This window comes from Poeciliopsis prolifica, unplaced genomic scaffold (assembly GCF_027474105.1).
Source record: "Poeciliopsis prolifica strain line A6 unplaced genomic scaffold, Auburn_PproV2 SCAFFOLD037, whole genome shotgun sequence".
NCBI classification, from domain to species: domain Eukaryota; kingdom Metazoa; phylum Chordata; class Actinopteri; order Cyprinodontiformes; family Poeciliidae; genus Poeciliopsis; species Poeciliopsis prolifica.
The window spans coordinates 2947067-2961684 of NW_026562412.1; the positions used below are offsets into that span (position 1 = coordinate 2947067).

At 36.0% G+C, this 14618-nt stretch overlaps 1 protein-coding gene across 4 annotated transcripts in view; it reads right to left on the minus strand.

Annotated features, from left to right (window-relative positions):
• Positions 1-4725: 4725 nt before the first annotated feature.
• Positions 4726-14618, minus strand: part of stac (SH3 and cysteine rich domain) — a 29328-nt gene continuing 19435 nt past the window's right edge. For 2 of the 4 annotated variants that reach the window (XM_055053471.1, XM_055053474.1), the window contains 4 exons: positions 12605-12702; positions 8622-8673; positions 8220-8357; positions 4726-6211 (listed from right to left, as the gene is read on the minus strand). In XM_055053471.1, coding sequence (XP_054909446.1) covers positions 6113-6211; positions 8220-8357; positions 8622-8673; positions 12605-12702 — 387 coding nt within the window. In that variant the 3' untranslated portion in view covers positions 4726-6112. Of the gene's footprint in view, positions 6212-7142; positions 7335-8219; positions 8358-8621; positions 8674-12604; positions 12703-13828; positions 14337-14618 lie in introns of those variants that run through there. The other 2 variants (XM_055053475.1, XM_055053472.1) reach the window with 2 other exon arrangements.

Sequence of the window (14618 nt, forward strand, 5' to 3'; positions counted from 1 at the left end):
GTCACTGCCAGCCGCCAAGATAACACCTCCTCCTCCCTGTTTATAGGGGTGGAGGTGTTAGGATGGTGGTCTTCTTTGTTCCTTTCTGTCACTGCTGTGACAGGAAACGAGGGTGTTTTTTTATTATTAGTCACTATCTTCATTTCCAAGTTGAAGAATTCATTTAATAGACAAATATTTAAAATGTATCTTCGGTACACAAAGGGGCATTAACTCAGATCCTTCCTATCCGGCCACAAACAGTTTTACTCAATTCAAATAAGATTTAAACATCTCTGTTACACAGTTTTTCTTTTATATATATTGTAAATATGCTATTGTCTTTTATAGAACAAATTAACATAGTTGCACTGCAAAAAGTCTAGTTTCTATTGCAAATATTTTATTCCACTCAAAATGAGACAAAACTAACTTACTGGTAACATTTCAGTAAAATATAGGAGTTTGTTTAAAGTGAATAATTCCTGAGTATTAATGAAAAAGTACTGGTTCTATTGGCAGATTATTTAACTTATGAGAAAAATGTCTTGTTATGAATAAAATAATGTGCCAATGGAACTGGCGCTTTAATATCAATATTAAGGAATTATCAAAACCAATTGGGTGAAAGAGTCGACTCAGACATCTGAGACAAGACACCAGAAGACTCGACTAAAAATGGTGTTAAAAACTAACAGCATGTAAGAAAATATGGTTGTCTGTTCACACTCAATGCCAGAGCCCAATGCTTTTCCCTGTCTTCACTATTTAGACCAATATTAGATCAATTTTTAGATCATTATGCAGAGACTCCTATTATTGCAACCCAGAAAAGGAATTAGAACAAACTTAGAATCCAGAAAAAAATAAGATTTAAACAGAACAGGAACATTCAGTTTTTATTATTACTTAGAAACTGTGCAGTACTCATTACTTTTATGAATTTAGAGCAGACTTAGAGGATAATTACACTGATCTAGTAACCCAGAGGACACTTACTTATTCTTATCTACCAACCGTGAATAGAACTCAATAGTTTATTTACTTTAGATCAACATTAGATTCTTTTTTTTTGTTTGTTCTTTTCTTTTGTTTGCTATTTTGTTCATATTTCCTTTTGATTCCTGTAAAGCACTTTTATTGCCTTGTTGCTGAAAATGTGCAAAAATAAATACAAATAAAACTACATGTGCCTTTAAATGACAAAACAACATGCAGCCGACAAAGACAGGAGACAGCAGGTCTGTGACTGTTTTGACCAACGGCACTAGAATAATAATAATAATAATAATAATAATAATAATAATATTATTATATTGTTATATAATATTATTATTATTATTATTATTTATTATTATTATTATTAGATTATTATTAGACGGGTTGATATTATTATTATTATTATTAAAAGAAGCAGGAAAAAAGAAGCAGGAATTATGTGCCAGTGTTGCCAATTATTATTATTATTATTATTATTATTATTATTATTATTATTATTATTATTATTATTATTATTATTATTATTAGACGGGTTGATATTTATTTGATATGCAGAAACAATAAGAGACTGGATGGATGGATGGATGGATGGATGGATGGATGGATGGATGGATGGATGGATGGATGGATGGATGGATGGATGGATGGATGGATGGATGATGGATGGATGGATGGATGGATGGATGGATGGATGGATGGATGGATTCAGTAAAATGGTTTATAGTTTTAAAACTGAATATTTTGGTCATTTTTTCCAGGATTCTTGAATCTCTGTCAGACTGAACTCAGATTTGAAGGATTAATGTCTGATTTAAAGTTTCTCCATGTTGTGTTTCTTGGTCTTCATGATGTCGTTTGTTCTCTGAAAGTCAGTGATAGATTTCTTAGGTATTACCAGAATAGGGGTGCAGAGGAAATGACACGTATTATAACACTTCATCATAAAGTACAAGAAGACTTGACACTTCTTTTAGAGAATTTATATTTCCCTCTAACAGCAGGTGCAATATTATGAATGTGGAATTACATTTCTATTGGAAATTTATTTATTACAGTTGTTCAAAATCTTTATTTATGACTTAAATGAACCGTGATTAAAATAATTTGTGGCCTTTTGCATACAAACTGCAAACATCACAGTTTGAAATAATTACTTTGCTCAGGTGGAAATGAAGATATGAACCAGCAGCAAAGGCAGAAAATTCCACCTGTTGAGAATTTTTATAAAACAAAAAGAATAAAAGAATAAAAGTAACGGTTATGATGCATTTCAATTATTTAAAAGTTTGTTAGGAACGAGGCAAGAGATAGTTCTCTTGTGGTCATAGTAACTCCTTAGTTTCGGATACCTACCAAGATGGCTGCCAGTTGCAAAGGTTGCAGAAGTCTGAAAATGTTTGACTTTTGGAAAGTTTCTGAGTTTCAAAAGATGGAAGTTAGAAAATTCCTTATGTTCTGTAGATCTGTGATTAAACTAAAAATTTATTCAGAAATTTACTCTGTTTTTCATCCACAATGGCCTTAATATCCAGAGAGAAGAAACGTCTTAAAATGGGTGAAATATTCAGACTTCAGGCTGGAATTGCTGCTAAAGTTGGATCAACAAAGTGTTAGGCAGAGAATGGAACATTTTCTACACTCAAAAAATGTTCCCACATTGTCATAGTGTATAGAATTATACAAGAAATTAATTTAACTCAATTTAAAACAATGTTTTAAATGTGTAAAAAGTGAAGCATTTTCCAGATGCTTGAGTAAATCCATTAACAACTAGCCAAACAAAGAGCTTTTCTGATTTCAACCTTTTGAAGATGTTGGAAGGGGAATTGTACTTGATCAAATGTTCTTTTCTCAACTTTCTGTAAATAGTCAGTGGCCGTTGTGCTGCCATTCACACAATACAAACTATCACACGATCAGTGTGTGAATGCAGGAAGTAACACGGGGGTTTCTCTATATGAATATGTGTTACATGAGTAAACTCTACCGCTATTAACCAATGACCTGTTTCCCTGAACAGGTTAGTTCAATGTTCATTACGTTTTGTGCACAAAATCATTCTCAGATAATGAGATTTTAGTCTTGAGCTGCTTCCAGAATGAGCTGCTTTAAAGCTTCCAATCCAAATAAGCTGCTCAATATTTATATTCCTACTGAAAACATCTGCTAACAGATGCACAATTATGCAACAGCTCATCTTTGAAAAGCAGGAGTAGAACCTCCTGCACAACCAACAAGAATGCTGGATTGGAGGTCGACCACAAAACATTTGTGTTTTCCAGCAGCCGTTGTACAGCGGTAAATCCAGCTGACCAAATGTTGACTCACATGCATATTTGTATGTGACTCGACAATCTGGTTTTTTTTAAACGGCTCATTTTCCAGACACCAGAAACATTAAACTGCTGCCAAATAAAGGCTGGGTGTTATTTTTTTTAAGCATTTGCATTGTTTTTAGAAGCAGAGACCAACATTGAAGTACGTAAACGTGCAAAATGTGAGTTTTGTAAAATACAGATGCTTTGAAGGGGTGGTATTATGTATTTCCCAGGCAAATGGTGCCATTTTATAACAATCAGGTAACTATGTTGTCTTCAGTTGTTATAAAAATGCTTCATTTATCAAATATGACTTAAAAGGAACTTGACTTCTTGATTTAATGCATTAAAAATGGGCCTTTGTCTCTTTAAAACCACTGCTTTTCCAGAAACTCTGCCTCCAGGGCCCTGAAGCTTGGACACTGTAGCTCTGGGGAGGAGCTGCAGCTTGAAGGCGGGGCTAGGTCCACCCAGGCGTTTGAATGATTGCCATGGAGATTACAGGATTTCACAAACATGCATGGAGTCAGGCAAAACTTCAGATGCATTTCTGATGAGGGATTAACATTATAACATGATATAAAACTCAAAAAAGTCAATTTTGCACAATACTGATCAAAACTCAGATGATGTCAGACAATGTTAAAAAAATGTAGTGAACATGTTTTGCATCACTCATGTATTTAGACCAACCTTGATTCCTACAGAGCAGAAAGTATTAACGCTATCTGAGCTTCAACAAAGCCATTTAGTCCTCTGAATCTTTAATTTCAGTATTTTAAAGGTGTGATTAACAGGATGTAATCGGTCAGTAATAACCTGAGAGTCTGTCCTAATTTCAGTTGGAAGCCATCCAGTCCGTCCCAAGAGATTCACAAGCAGGAGAAATTCAAATGAGCACCGAGCCGCCCTGCAGAGATATCTAATAACTTCAGTCTGCAGAGTGCAAATACTTCCAGCACATGCATTGATATTCAATGGAGCGGTTATTTAAATACTCACTGTAAAAAGGTTAATTGCGGAAAGGATTTTGATTTATTTGTGGTGTTGAATAATTTTAGACAGTCGACCCACTGAACCAAGGTTTGGTTCTGTTTTATAAGATTTTAGAAAAATCAGTGCTGAAGTAGCAGAGCTGCGCTGGACACGTGAAGCACGACGCTGCCCTCTGCTGGTGGAAAGGAGAAATTACACAGAGACGGATTTTAGCAACATGGCGGTCAGACATCTTACAGAAATACAGGAGAGTATTGCTGCCATTATAGGCAGGAACATGAGACGATTCTTATCATTAAGTATCGCTAGTCTTACTTGAGTAAAATTTATTAATTTCTTCGAGCTTAGAAGGTTTTTTTTTATTTACTTGATAATAATAAAAAAATTGACACAAAAAGAATAAAAAGGCTGTAAGAGGCAAGAACTTTTCACAGCTTTATAGTTTAGAGAACTTAAATCTTTGAGGAAAAATGACAACAACAACAAAAAAAAACACACAATAAACTGTAACTTAAAAAGAAAAATGAGTCATGTAGAAAAAGTTTACAACCTAACAAGTAAAGTGGCAGGTGATAGGATAAAGATACAGCAAGACTTTACACCGGATATTTACTGTAGGTTACAGTTTTTTCCCTTTATAATATGGGCTGGAGGTCTTGAACATTGTGTATTCTTGGAATTTGGTTGTTTTATGTTAAATATAGCAGTCTAAATGTGTTTAAATATTTAGCTAAATCCTTAATTTTTAGTCTTTTACAAGATCATACTGAGATTACTAGCAACCTGTTGCCACGTTCTGGACCAGTTAGCTCTGATCATTTGACTCTTATTTGGTCTGATTAGGCAGCGTTTGAGTCTGTTCTTCATACTGTATGATAAAAATGCCTCTGTATGTTTAATTAAATACTGAAAATTAGGTAAGCTAAGGGTTTCTATCTTAAAATGGAATTTTGGCGTGACAATTTTGGGGGCTCGTCCGGGATCTCACTGAATCTATCACAATGGGAAAAATGTAACATTGTAACAGTTTCTGATCAATTTGGAAACAGTGAGGGTCACATCATTAAATATTTTTTGGATTTAATGACTTGTTCTCATCTTTTTCTTTCAGTTTTATCGTTTCAGAGCAATTATAGACTAAAAATAAGATTTTGTTTGATTTTAAGAAGAGAGCTCAAATGAGTAGAAACAAAAATAAGTGAACAAATTCATAAACTTCTAGGACAAATCAAGGCATAAATGCTCTTTTTCTCTTATTGTAAAGAGACATGTTTGTTTTTGTACTGCTGTGTGGGGTCAGTAACTCTGTCATAGAAAACTACACTTACTATTCTTTACTTCTGTACAAATGCAACATTTAAGTGGAAAATCCTCTGTATAAAACCATTGGGAGCTAAACTATGTAAAAGGGGAATTCTGTTTATGTAATAAAAGCTGTAAAAAATAATTTCAATAAGCAATTGCCTATGTTTTTACACTTTAAGCTGTTTTCTTTTGTCTGAGCAACCGCTTATATTTAAATAAACTGCAGTAAAACAAAACAAAAGCCTCAGGCTCTATAAATTAAAAGTAAAAAACAGTGACACAGTGATCTCCTGTCTCCATGCAGTTTGTCGTCGCAGCGTCTTCTTGAGCAGGACCATCTGAGATGGAGGTTTTTCTGAGGTTTGGTGCCAAACCCATCAGTGCTTGATTAAACTCCATTTTGTGACGATGTGAATGCCTCTCTTCCTTCGCCTTCGGTTCCTCCACCTCTTACGTCCCAGCGGCTGATCCAGTCCGACTCTTTATCCCTGTCATGCTTTTGCAGAGTCTTTGTCTCAGATGATTTCCAGGACATCACAGGGAACATAGCCTCTCTTCTTTCCAAACGCCACTCTGATGAAGCCGCCACGCTCGCCCTCACTGCTCACACAGATCTACAGCAGAGGAGAAATCATATCAATTAATGGATGAAAAACATCTTAGCTGGTCTATTCTCTTACTACATCATCCCAAATTTACCTTTTACATCCCAGATTTAAAATGAGTGAGAGTTGTCTGTGTTCGGACTGCAACAAACAATTATTTTAGTAAACGATTAATCGCTCGTCTGACGATTAATCAGATTTTAAAAAATCACTTAACCACGTAAGCATTTCTTATACAATATTACAAATACATTATAGAAATAATTAAATTTTTTTCATAAAGAAATAAACGTGATTTCCTAAAATGAAACAACACGACTTTCATTTCACGGACGCTTGATCGTTTATACGATGCATCAAATGTGAAAAGATCAACCTTTTCTGCTTGACTTATCAATAGGGGCAATCTGCTGATTGCTTTTTGGATTAACCAATCAATAATTATATAGCACACTTAATTAGATATTTTTAAGAAAATCTGAACCAGATGAAGCTAAAACTGTCTCTATATGGGGTTCATGTTTACAGACATTTTTGTTTGTTTTTATTTTATTTTAAAGGCAAAATGTATTTTATGTGCAGTTTTGGTTTAGTTCCTGCTCTGTGCTCTTTATTCAGCAATATTAATTAAATATTATGATAGAAGGAGCGGAAATGTGCAACATGATAATAAAACATGTTGTTGCTCATCGGTTCATTTTTGATTTGCTGTTTGCTTTAAAATTCCTGGCGAAAATAGCCTGTCATCATTTTTGCTGCCAGGCTGTTTTTGACAAAAATCAGAGTTTCCCACAAGCTCATAACAAAACTATTTCACTTTTTTTTCTGCATTCATTAACTTCCATATCTCATTTCAATCAGATTATTCACTCCTTTACAGCTGTCACTTTAAATAAAGTACAAACGGCTTTGTCTTCAGTCATGAAGTGTTTACCTTGCCTCGTTTAGACTTCGACCCTGTTAATGGGACAGAACACATGAATGTGCATGTCTGCTCTGAACATTTCTCCCTGGGGTCTGAGTGAATGGAAAAGAGAGTCAGCAGGTCACAGATTCATCTTGCTGAGTTGCTTTTATCCCCACTGGGGCGCATTTACTTTAGGCGTACTCAGAGTCTTCAACACAGCAGGTCCTGGGAAGCAAACAGAGGCTGGTCTGAGATCTGCTAGCAGCTGAGATGCTAATTTGATTAGATTAGATTCCTGAGAGGAAATGACTCCAGATTAACTTTTCTGTGAACAAGTGTGTCCCAGAATAATTTAACCGAAGAGCTGTCGGATAATTTGAAGCTCAGGTTCTTAAACGTTGAGCTGTGACTTTGCATTAGACATGAGTGATGTATGAAATTAGAGGCTGGATATTTACACTTGAGATTATATTACCAAATGTGTCTGTCCCTATCAAATAAACCTAATATAGGAAAATAAATGTGTAGATAAAGGCTGCAGCTAATGATTAAGCTAATATTCTGACAGTTAAAATATTCAGTTAACCACTTAAACCTTTTTATACAACGTTAGAAATACATCTAAAAGATCAACTAAATTATTTAAGTGTAGACACCAAAACATCAGACTAAAGACTTTTATCATGCAGGTTTTGGTAGAAAGAGAGAGAAAAAAGAAAAATGAAAAGTCATGCAAATGGAAATTATTGAACTGGATTTAATTGATCTTGCAATTAATTGATTTATTGCAACAAGTTGAATTTTATGATGTCTATTTATTATTAGTTTACTTATTTTTTCAATAGATTTTTATCATTTAAAAAACGTTTAAAATCAGTTAAATCCCATAAAATTAGATTATTTCTCATATTTAGAACTTTTTCCATCAGTTTTAGGGAATTATTGACTAAAAACAAACTCCTGCAGTTCTGCCTTACTTTAATATATTTACATCAGATATTAGACCAATTTATGGTTTTGCTGTTAAAACAACAACCAAAGCAGAAACTCCAGTAGATTTTGTTTGTGAATACCCCGCTGGATGTTTGTGGGGTAAATTAGCTGCAGTACCTGCCCCTCCTTCAGAGTGAGCTGCCCTTGCTCTTTGCAGCCGATGAACGTCCTGTTGCACCTGAACACCTGATCTCCCTCCTGCAGCTCTTGAGCAAAGGCTGCTGGGAAATATCCGATCCTGTCCTCAATCACTCCCTAAAAGACAAGACAGACATTCATCAAGCTGAAGTTAGCGACTCTAAGAACAAAACAACTGAACTGTTGAACGGGGACAGATGAGCTTTTTAATCTGCGCCTGCAGACGTTGAGTTTCCGTTCGCTCTGCTGGAAACAATCTGGCGCAGCCATTTTGTCCCCTGATTTATTATAAAGTTTATCAGTATTTATCTTTGTTATGAACAAAAAATTACAAATCTCGGCGCAACAGTTTGGCAAATGAAGCAGTGATTTCCTACCGACCTTCCACCAGTCGTCGTTGGAATCATCCGCCAGCAATATTCTGTCTCCTGCTCTGTAAGGAGAAACAGGGAGGAGGATTAGGGCCACCGTAAAAAAATAATCTCACTTTAATCTCAGCATTCTGATTATTTTTCTGTTTTTTCCCCTCAGAATTGTTAATCTTTTCTGACTTTTTTTTTTTTTTGGAGAATTCTAACTTTTTTTCAGAATTCAGATTTTTTTCTCAGAATTTATATTTTTTATCTTGGAATTCTGATAATTTTTTATCGTAATTCTGACTTTTCTTCTCAAAATCAGAATTGTTTGAATTGGCAAAGCTCGTCTTCAAACTTGAATCTACTGAGTTAATCTGGGAACAGGTTAAAGTGTTATTATTTCCATATATTAACGACATAACTGACACAGAACTAAGAATGTTTGGTTATTGATTTGGATTTTGACATAATCAGAATTCTAAAATTAAAATCAGAAATTTATTTTTTTGTTTCTGGGTCAATATCTTCTTCTGTAGAAAAGAAAGAGATATTTGTAAATAAGAAAACTCATAAATGCACATAAACATTAAACCACTAGAGGGCCCTGGTTCAACATTTATCCCCAATAATAGTGTCTGTATGATTTTGAGCTCAAGTAAAAGAAAAATCTCAGTTTTTACAGAAAGAGGTATCAAAAGTTTAACCATTGCTTCCTGTAATCCTCTGAGGAAGAACGTTTTTGCTCCACTGAACAAAAATATTAAAAATGGAGGAACGTCTTTCAGGATTTTGCTCTCATTTAAAAGTGCGTCAATGTAATTAGAGTCTGTGTTGGCAGCTGAAACTAATCAACAAACTAATTTTCTTACTTTAGATCAGAATGAAAATTAGCCCTTTTGATTGGGGATACTCTTTAGTTTTTTTATTTAAAGCACTGATTTATTTCTGAACTAAATAGGAGAAAAAACTTGGAAAAAATGAGGAAAAGAGAAATTCATCTTATCCAAGTTTCCTCAGGAGATTTCTGTGAGAACGGAAACAAATTGATACTTCGGCTCAAGGACTCATCTTTCCCGAAAGCCTATTTTAAAGTATCCTGCAGATCATGAGCAAAGAGCCAAAGTTTGGTCAGAGGACAACATCTGGAAGTCCTTTAAAAAGCACTCCAGTAATGAAACAAAAAAATTATCTGAAAAGTACAAATAATCAACTAATACTCAGCTTTTTACATGCTTTTTAGGGCGTCTATCACTTTAAATCCAAATCATCTCCTGCTGGCCACGCTCCCAGCTCAATGTTTACACTCACATAAAAATGGCTGCAAACAGATGAGCATTTATACAACCATACATCTTTGAAAAGCAGAAGTGGAGCCTGCTGCACAACCAACAAACATAGACACCACAAAAACACAAAATCTTACCAAATAATTTTGGTATTAAAAATAAATAAGAAATGCATATTAATAAATCAGTTTCATTAATTTGTTTGCTTAAAATGCAACTACATAACACTCATTCAGTGTACGCTTGATAATCTGTAGCAAAGTATGCATGTACAGCTAAAAACAAATACTGAAATAATCACTTTAATAACCCTTTTTTGCATCACTTATCAATGCAATGTATGGCTGATTAATGTGATGATACAGCTTTTAAATAAATGACTGGATAACAAATGAGATTTTCTTTAGAAAATCTGAACCAGGTGAAGCTAAACTTACTCTTTGAAGAGTTCTGGGTAGAAAATAATTACTGATAAAAAAGATGTTTCATCTAAAAAATTAAAATGTTTTGCTCCGTTTTGGCTTAATTACTGCTCAGACTGTGTTGGTTTTTGAGTCCAGTTAACGATTAATCGGTTACTAAATTAGTTGAAGATTATTTCAATGATCGATTAATTGTGATTAATCTGTTCAGACCGTCGTCGCTACAGTTACAGGGAATGTTTCTACTAGATGCTGACAAGTTGATGTGCAAAACAATTCAAACTCAGTCAGATCAGATGGAGACGAAACTCAAGACAAATAAATTAAAAAACCTATTAAAATTGATTTTCCTCATAATGTCTGATTTTGTTCTATTGAAAGATCTAAACATCATTCACACCACATGAGCATCATTTTAGAAAGCTGCTTTTCCTCTGATTTGTCTTCCATTCGTCTTCCTTCCACATCCTAAATTACAGCTGCGTCTACTTCTGTTCTGGCCTGAAATACGCAACACTTTGTCAGTTTAATGGCAATAAATCATATTTGCATTAGGCTTCAAACACGGTGCAGTCCGTCTTAGTGAAATACCCTAATGGAAGCTATTCATGGAATATCCTGGCATTATTAATCTCATTCAGGTTAGATATAAAAAAGACTGATTGGATATTAATACTTAATCCCATTTCTCCATCAGGTATCAGTAATGAGGTCATTCTGCACATCTGAGTCTTTGTCTCATTTATAAACATAAAAGTTTTATTGCTGTAAGTTATGTTACAAGTCACAGCTAAAAAAAATAATGGAGTGCAAGAACAGAGGGAAATGCAGAAGTAATAGAGGGCTGAATCGATTAATCGTGATTAATCGATTATTGAAATAATCATCAACTAATTTTGTAATTGATTAATCGTTAACTGGAATATACAGACTCAAAAACGATAATTTACTCCAAAAACTGAGAAGTATTGAAGCTAAAAATGTACAAGAATCACAGTTTTAGCTTCAAATTATTTAAAAAAAATTAATTATCCTAACAATTCATTGATAAATTAAGAAGAAAGGGTTGAGCTTTTCAAATGTATTTATTTTAGCAGCAGATGAATCCTTTGCACCACATGATCAAGCAAACACTAAAGGAAAGACATGTTATTCAATTTTAGGCAATGAAATGTTTATATTATTATACAAAAAAGGAATTTAATTATTTGTTGCCTTTTTGCATTTTTAATACTTTTTAAATATTATTTTAAAAATGCTTAAAGTAGTTCAATGAAAATCTGAAAATATGCCAATTTCCTCATACAAATCATCAGAATAATCAATTACTAAAATAATAAATAATGCTTTATTCAGCACAGAAAGGTGAATCAAGCTACTTACTGCTAATCTATTCATTTATGAATAATCATGGAGGCAGTTATTAGCATTAATGCACATATTTTACCAGCTGCCATTCATGAAAAACATTTATCAGATTTTGAGCTCTAATTGATGGAAAATGTCTTCCCCTGATTAATGGAGTCAAATTCTCCAAACTGAAACGGCAATATGTGAGAAGGAGAACAGATGAAAACTTAAATCTGGCTTCTTAGTGAAGTTGAATCGTTGGATCTGGAGAGGTGAGACCGCTGTGCACAGCGAGCCTCGGCCTTTTTGTTTATTTCACATTTTCAACAAAGAAAATCAATGAGGAAACGTCAGAGTCAATCAGTCAGCAACGATTCACCTGCAGGCCTGGAAAGGTGCAGTTTGCCATAACTCTGTGTGTGTGTGTGTGTGTGTGGGTGTGTGTGTGTGTGTGTGTGTGTGTCTATGTGTGTGTGTGTGTGTCTATGTGTGTGTGTGTGTGTCTATGTGTGTGTGTGTGTGTGTGTGCGTGCGTGCCTGCGTGCGTGAGTGGGTGTGTGTGTGTGTGTGGGTGTGTGTGTGTGTGTGTGTGTGTGTGTGGGTGTGTGTGTGTGTGTGTGGGTGTGTGTGTGTGTGTGTGTGTCTATGTGTGTGTGTGTGTGTGTGTCTATGTGTGTGTGTGTGTGTCTATGTGTGTGTGTGTGTGTGTGTGTGTGTGTGTGTCTATGTGTGTGTGTGTGTGTGTGCGTGCGTGCGTGCGTGCGTGAGTGGGTGTGTGTGTGTGTGTGTGTGTGTGTGTGTGTGTGTGTGTGTGTGTGTGGTGGGTGTGTGTGTGTGTGTGTGGGTGGGTGTGTGTGTGGGTGTGCGCGTGGGTGTGTGTGTGTGTGTGTGTGTGTGTGTGTGTGTGTGTGTGTGTGTGTGTGTGTGTGTGTGTGTGTGTGCAAGCGGACCTCATCTCCAGGTCATGGCCCTCCTGGGCGCTGAAATCGTACAAGGCCACCAGCGTGTGGAGCTTGAGTGGATCGTTCTGCAGCTGGATCTGATCCATCTAAGCAGAACAGAAACACGGCTGAAGCCAAATGTTTACATACCCCACAATAAAAAACACAACATCAGTGAAACACAACATCAGTGAAACACAACATCAGTGAAACACAACATCAGTGAAACACAACATCAGTGAAACACAACATCAGTGACCTTCATCAGGAAGACGATGTGTGGAGCTCCGGGAGTCCAAATTACTACTTTAATGAATAAAGACGAAACTAAAAGAAAACAATATTTAACTTAAAATAAGTAAGAAAAACTAGCAAACACACTAAAAAACAAACTAAAACTAAATGAATTAGTCAAAAAGTCACAACAAAAACCTGAGGGAAATGTCTGGCTCCACTTGCAAATTTCAGAGGGTTGCAGAGTTTCTGCAACCCATCAGTATGGAAACTCAATCTGCATAGCACCAGCAGGAAAAAAATCATTTTAAAAAATGACACGGCTTTTAGGGAATTTAATTGCCTCTTTCTGCCGCTGGACAGCGAGAGACGGCTATAATAAAGTGAAACGGCTCCACAGGTGTCAGCAGCAGCGGCTGCTAATGCGGCTGATGGATGGTCTAGTTAAAGGAAGCCGGGAGGGAAACGGCCTTGAGGTCCAAACCGGGATACCAGGCATCCATTACTGAGCCGCCAGGACCACAATCTGTGCTACAAGTAAAATCAGATTAGCTGTTCTGGAGTGAATCAAATGCAGAAATCCAGCCAAAGTGAGAGTATTTTAAATATACTGTTGAAAAGAAAAGTACTTTTTTTACTGCTTGACGTGAAATCACATTACATATTTGCTGTTTTGGGTGAATTAGGATTAATAAAATATTTATTTTTGCTAAATAATAAAATAATCAGAGGGGAAAAAATCTAAATATGCACAGAAGGAGCAGTGTGTAACTTTTATAAAGAATATTTTTATATATATTTGTTGAAACTGTCACCATGTTGTGACACTTTATGAATCAAATAATCTGGGAAAAAAAAACATCTGAATCTCAGTTTAAATGTCTTTTAATGAAAAATGTAACTATTTGCAATTACTATGTCTTAATGGAGTATTATCATTATCTTCCAAAAGATACTTTATTTTGCTAAATAATAAAATCTTTAAGTTGCCATGACAGCAAAGAGTTTTTTATAGGTCAAAGGTCAAAATCTAATGACAGGTTCATGCTACACTTTTATGAGATCATAGTTTTGGTTCTGGATCTGAATGCTACCAATGATTATGTATTTTATTTGAACTGCACTATTGAAATCCACCATTGATGAAGAGGAAACCAGTCCCGCCTGGACGGCTTTTCCAGAGGCTTTCTGGGCTCCAACAGAACCTCCATCTGTCGCTCCGCCAGCCTGAGCTAATGGACCTGACAAACCGCCAGTCCGACCCGCTCCAGTCCGACCCGCTGCCAGTCCGACCCGCTGCAGTCCGACCCGCTCCAGTCCGACCCGCTGCCAGTCCAACCCGCTCCAGTCCGACCCGCTCCAGTCCGACCCGCTGCCAGTCCGACCCGCTGCAGTCCGACCCGCTGCAGTCCGACCCGCTGCAGTCCGACCCGCTCCAGTCCGACCCGCTGCAGTCCGACCCGCTCCAGTCCGACCCGCTCCAGTCCGACCCGCTGCAGTCCGGCTGCTGGAGCGGCGCGTTGCACAACACGGAGTCTCAACCAAACCTTTTTCACATTTTATCACCTTAAAACCACAACTTTCAGTGTATTTCATGTCATAGTTCAACTATGACAATACAAGGTATATAAAGTTAATTTTTACAAATAGAAATGTGATTCGTATTTCTATTCAACCCGGCAGAAGTGACAAAATCGATAAAGATGCTTCTAATTGGTTGTTTCTGTATAGCAAGAAGGCAGAGCAGCTTGACTTTTTCACAAATTATCTGAGTTTTCAACAAAAATCA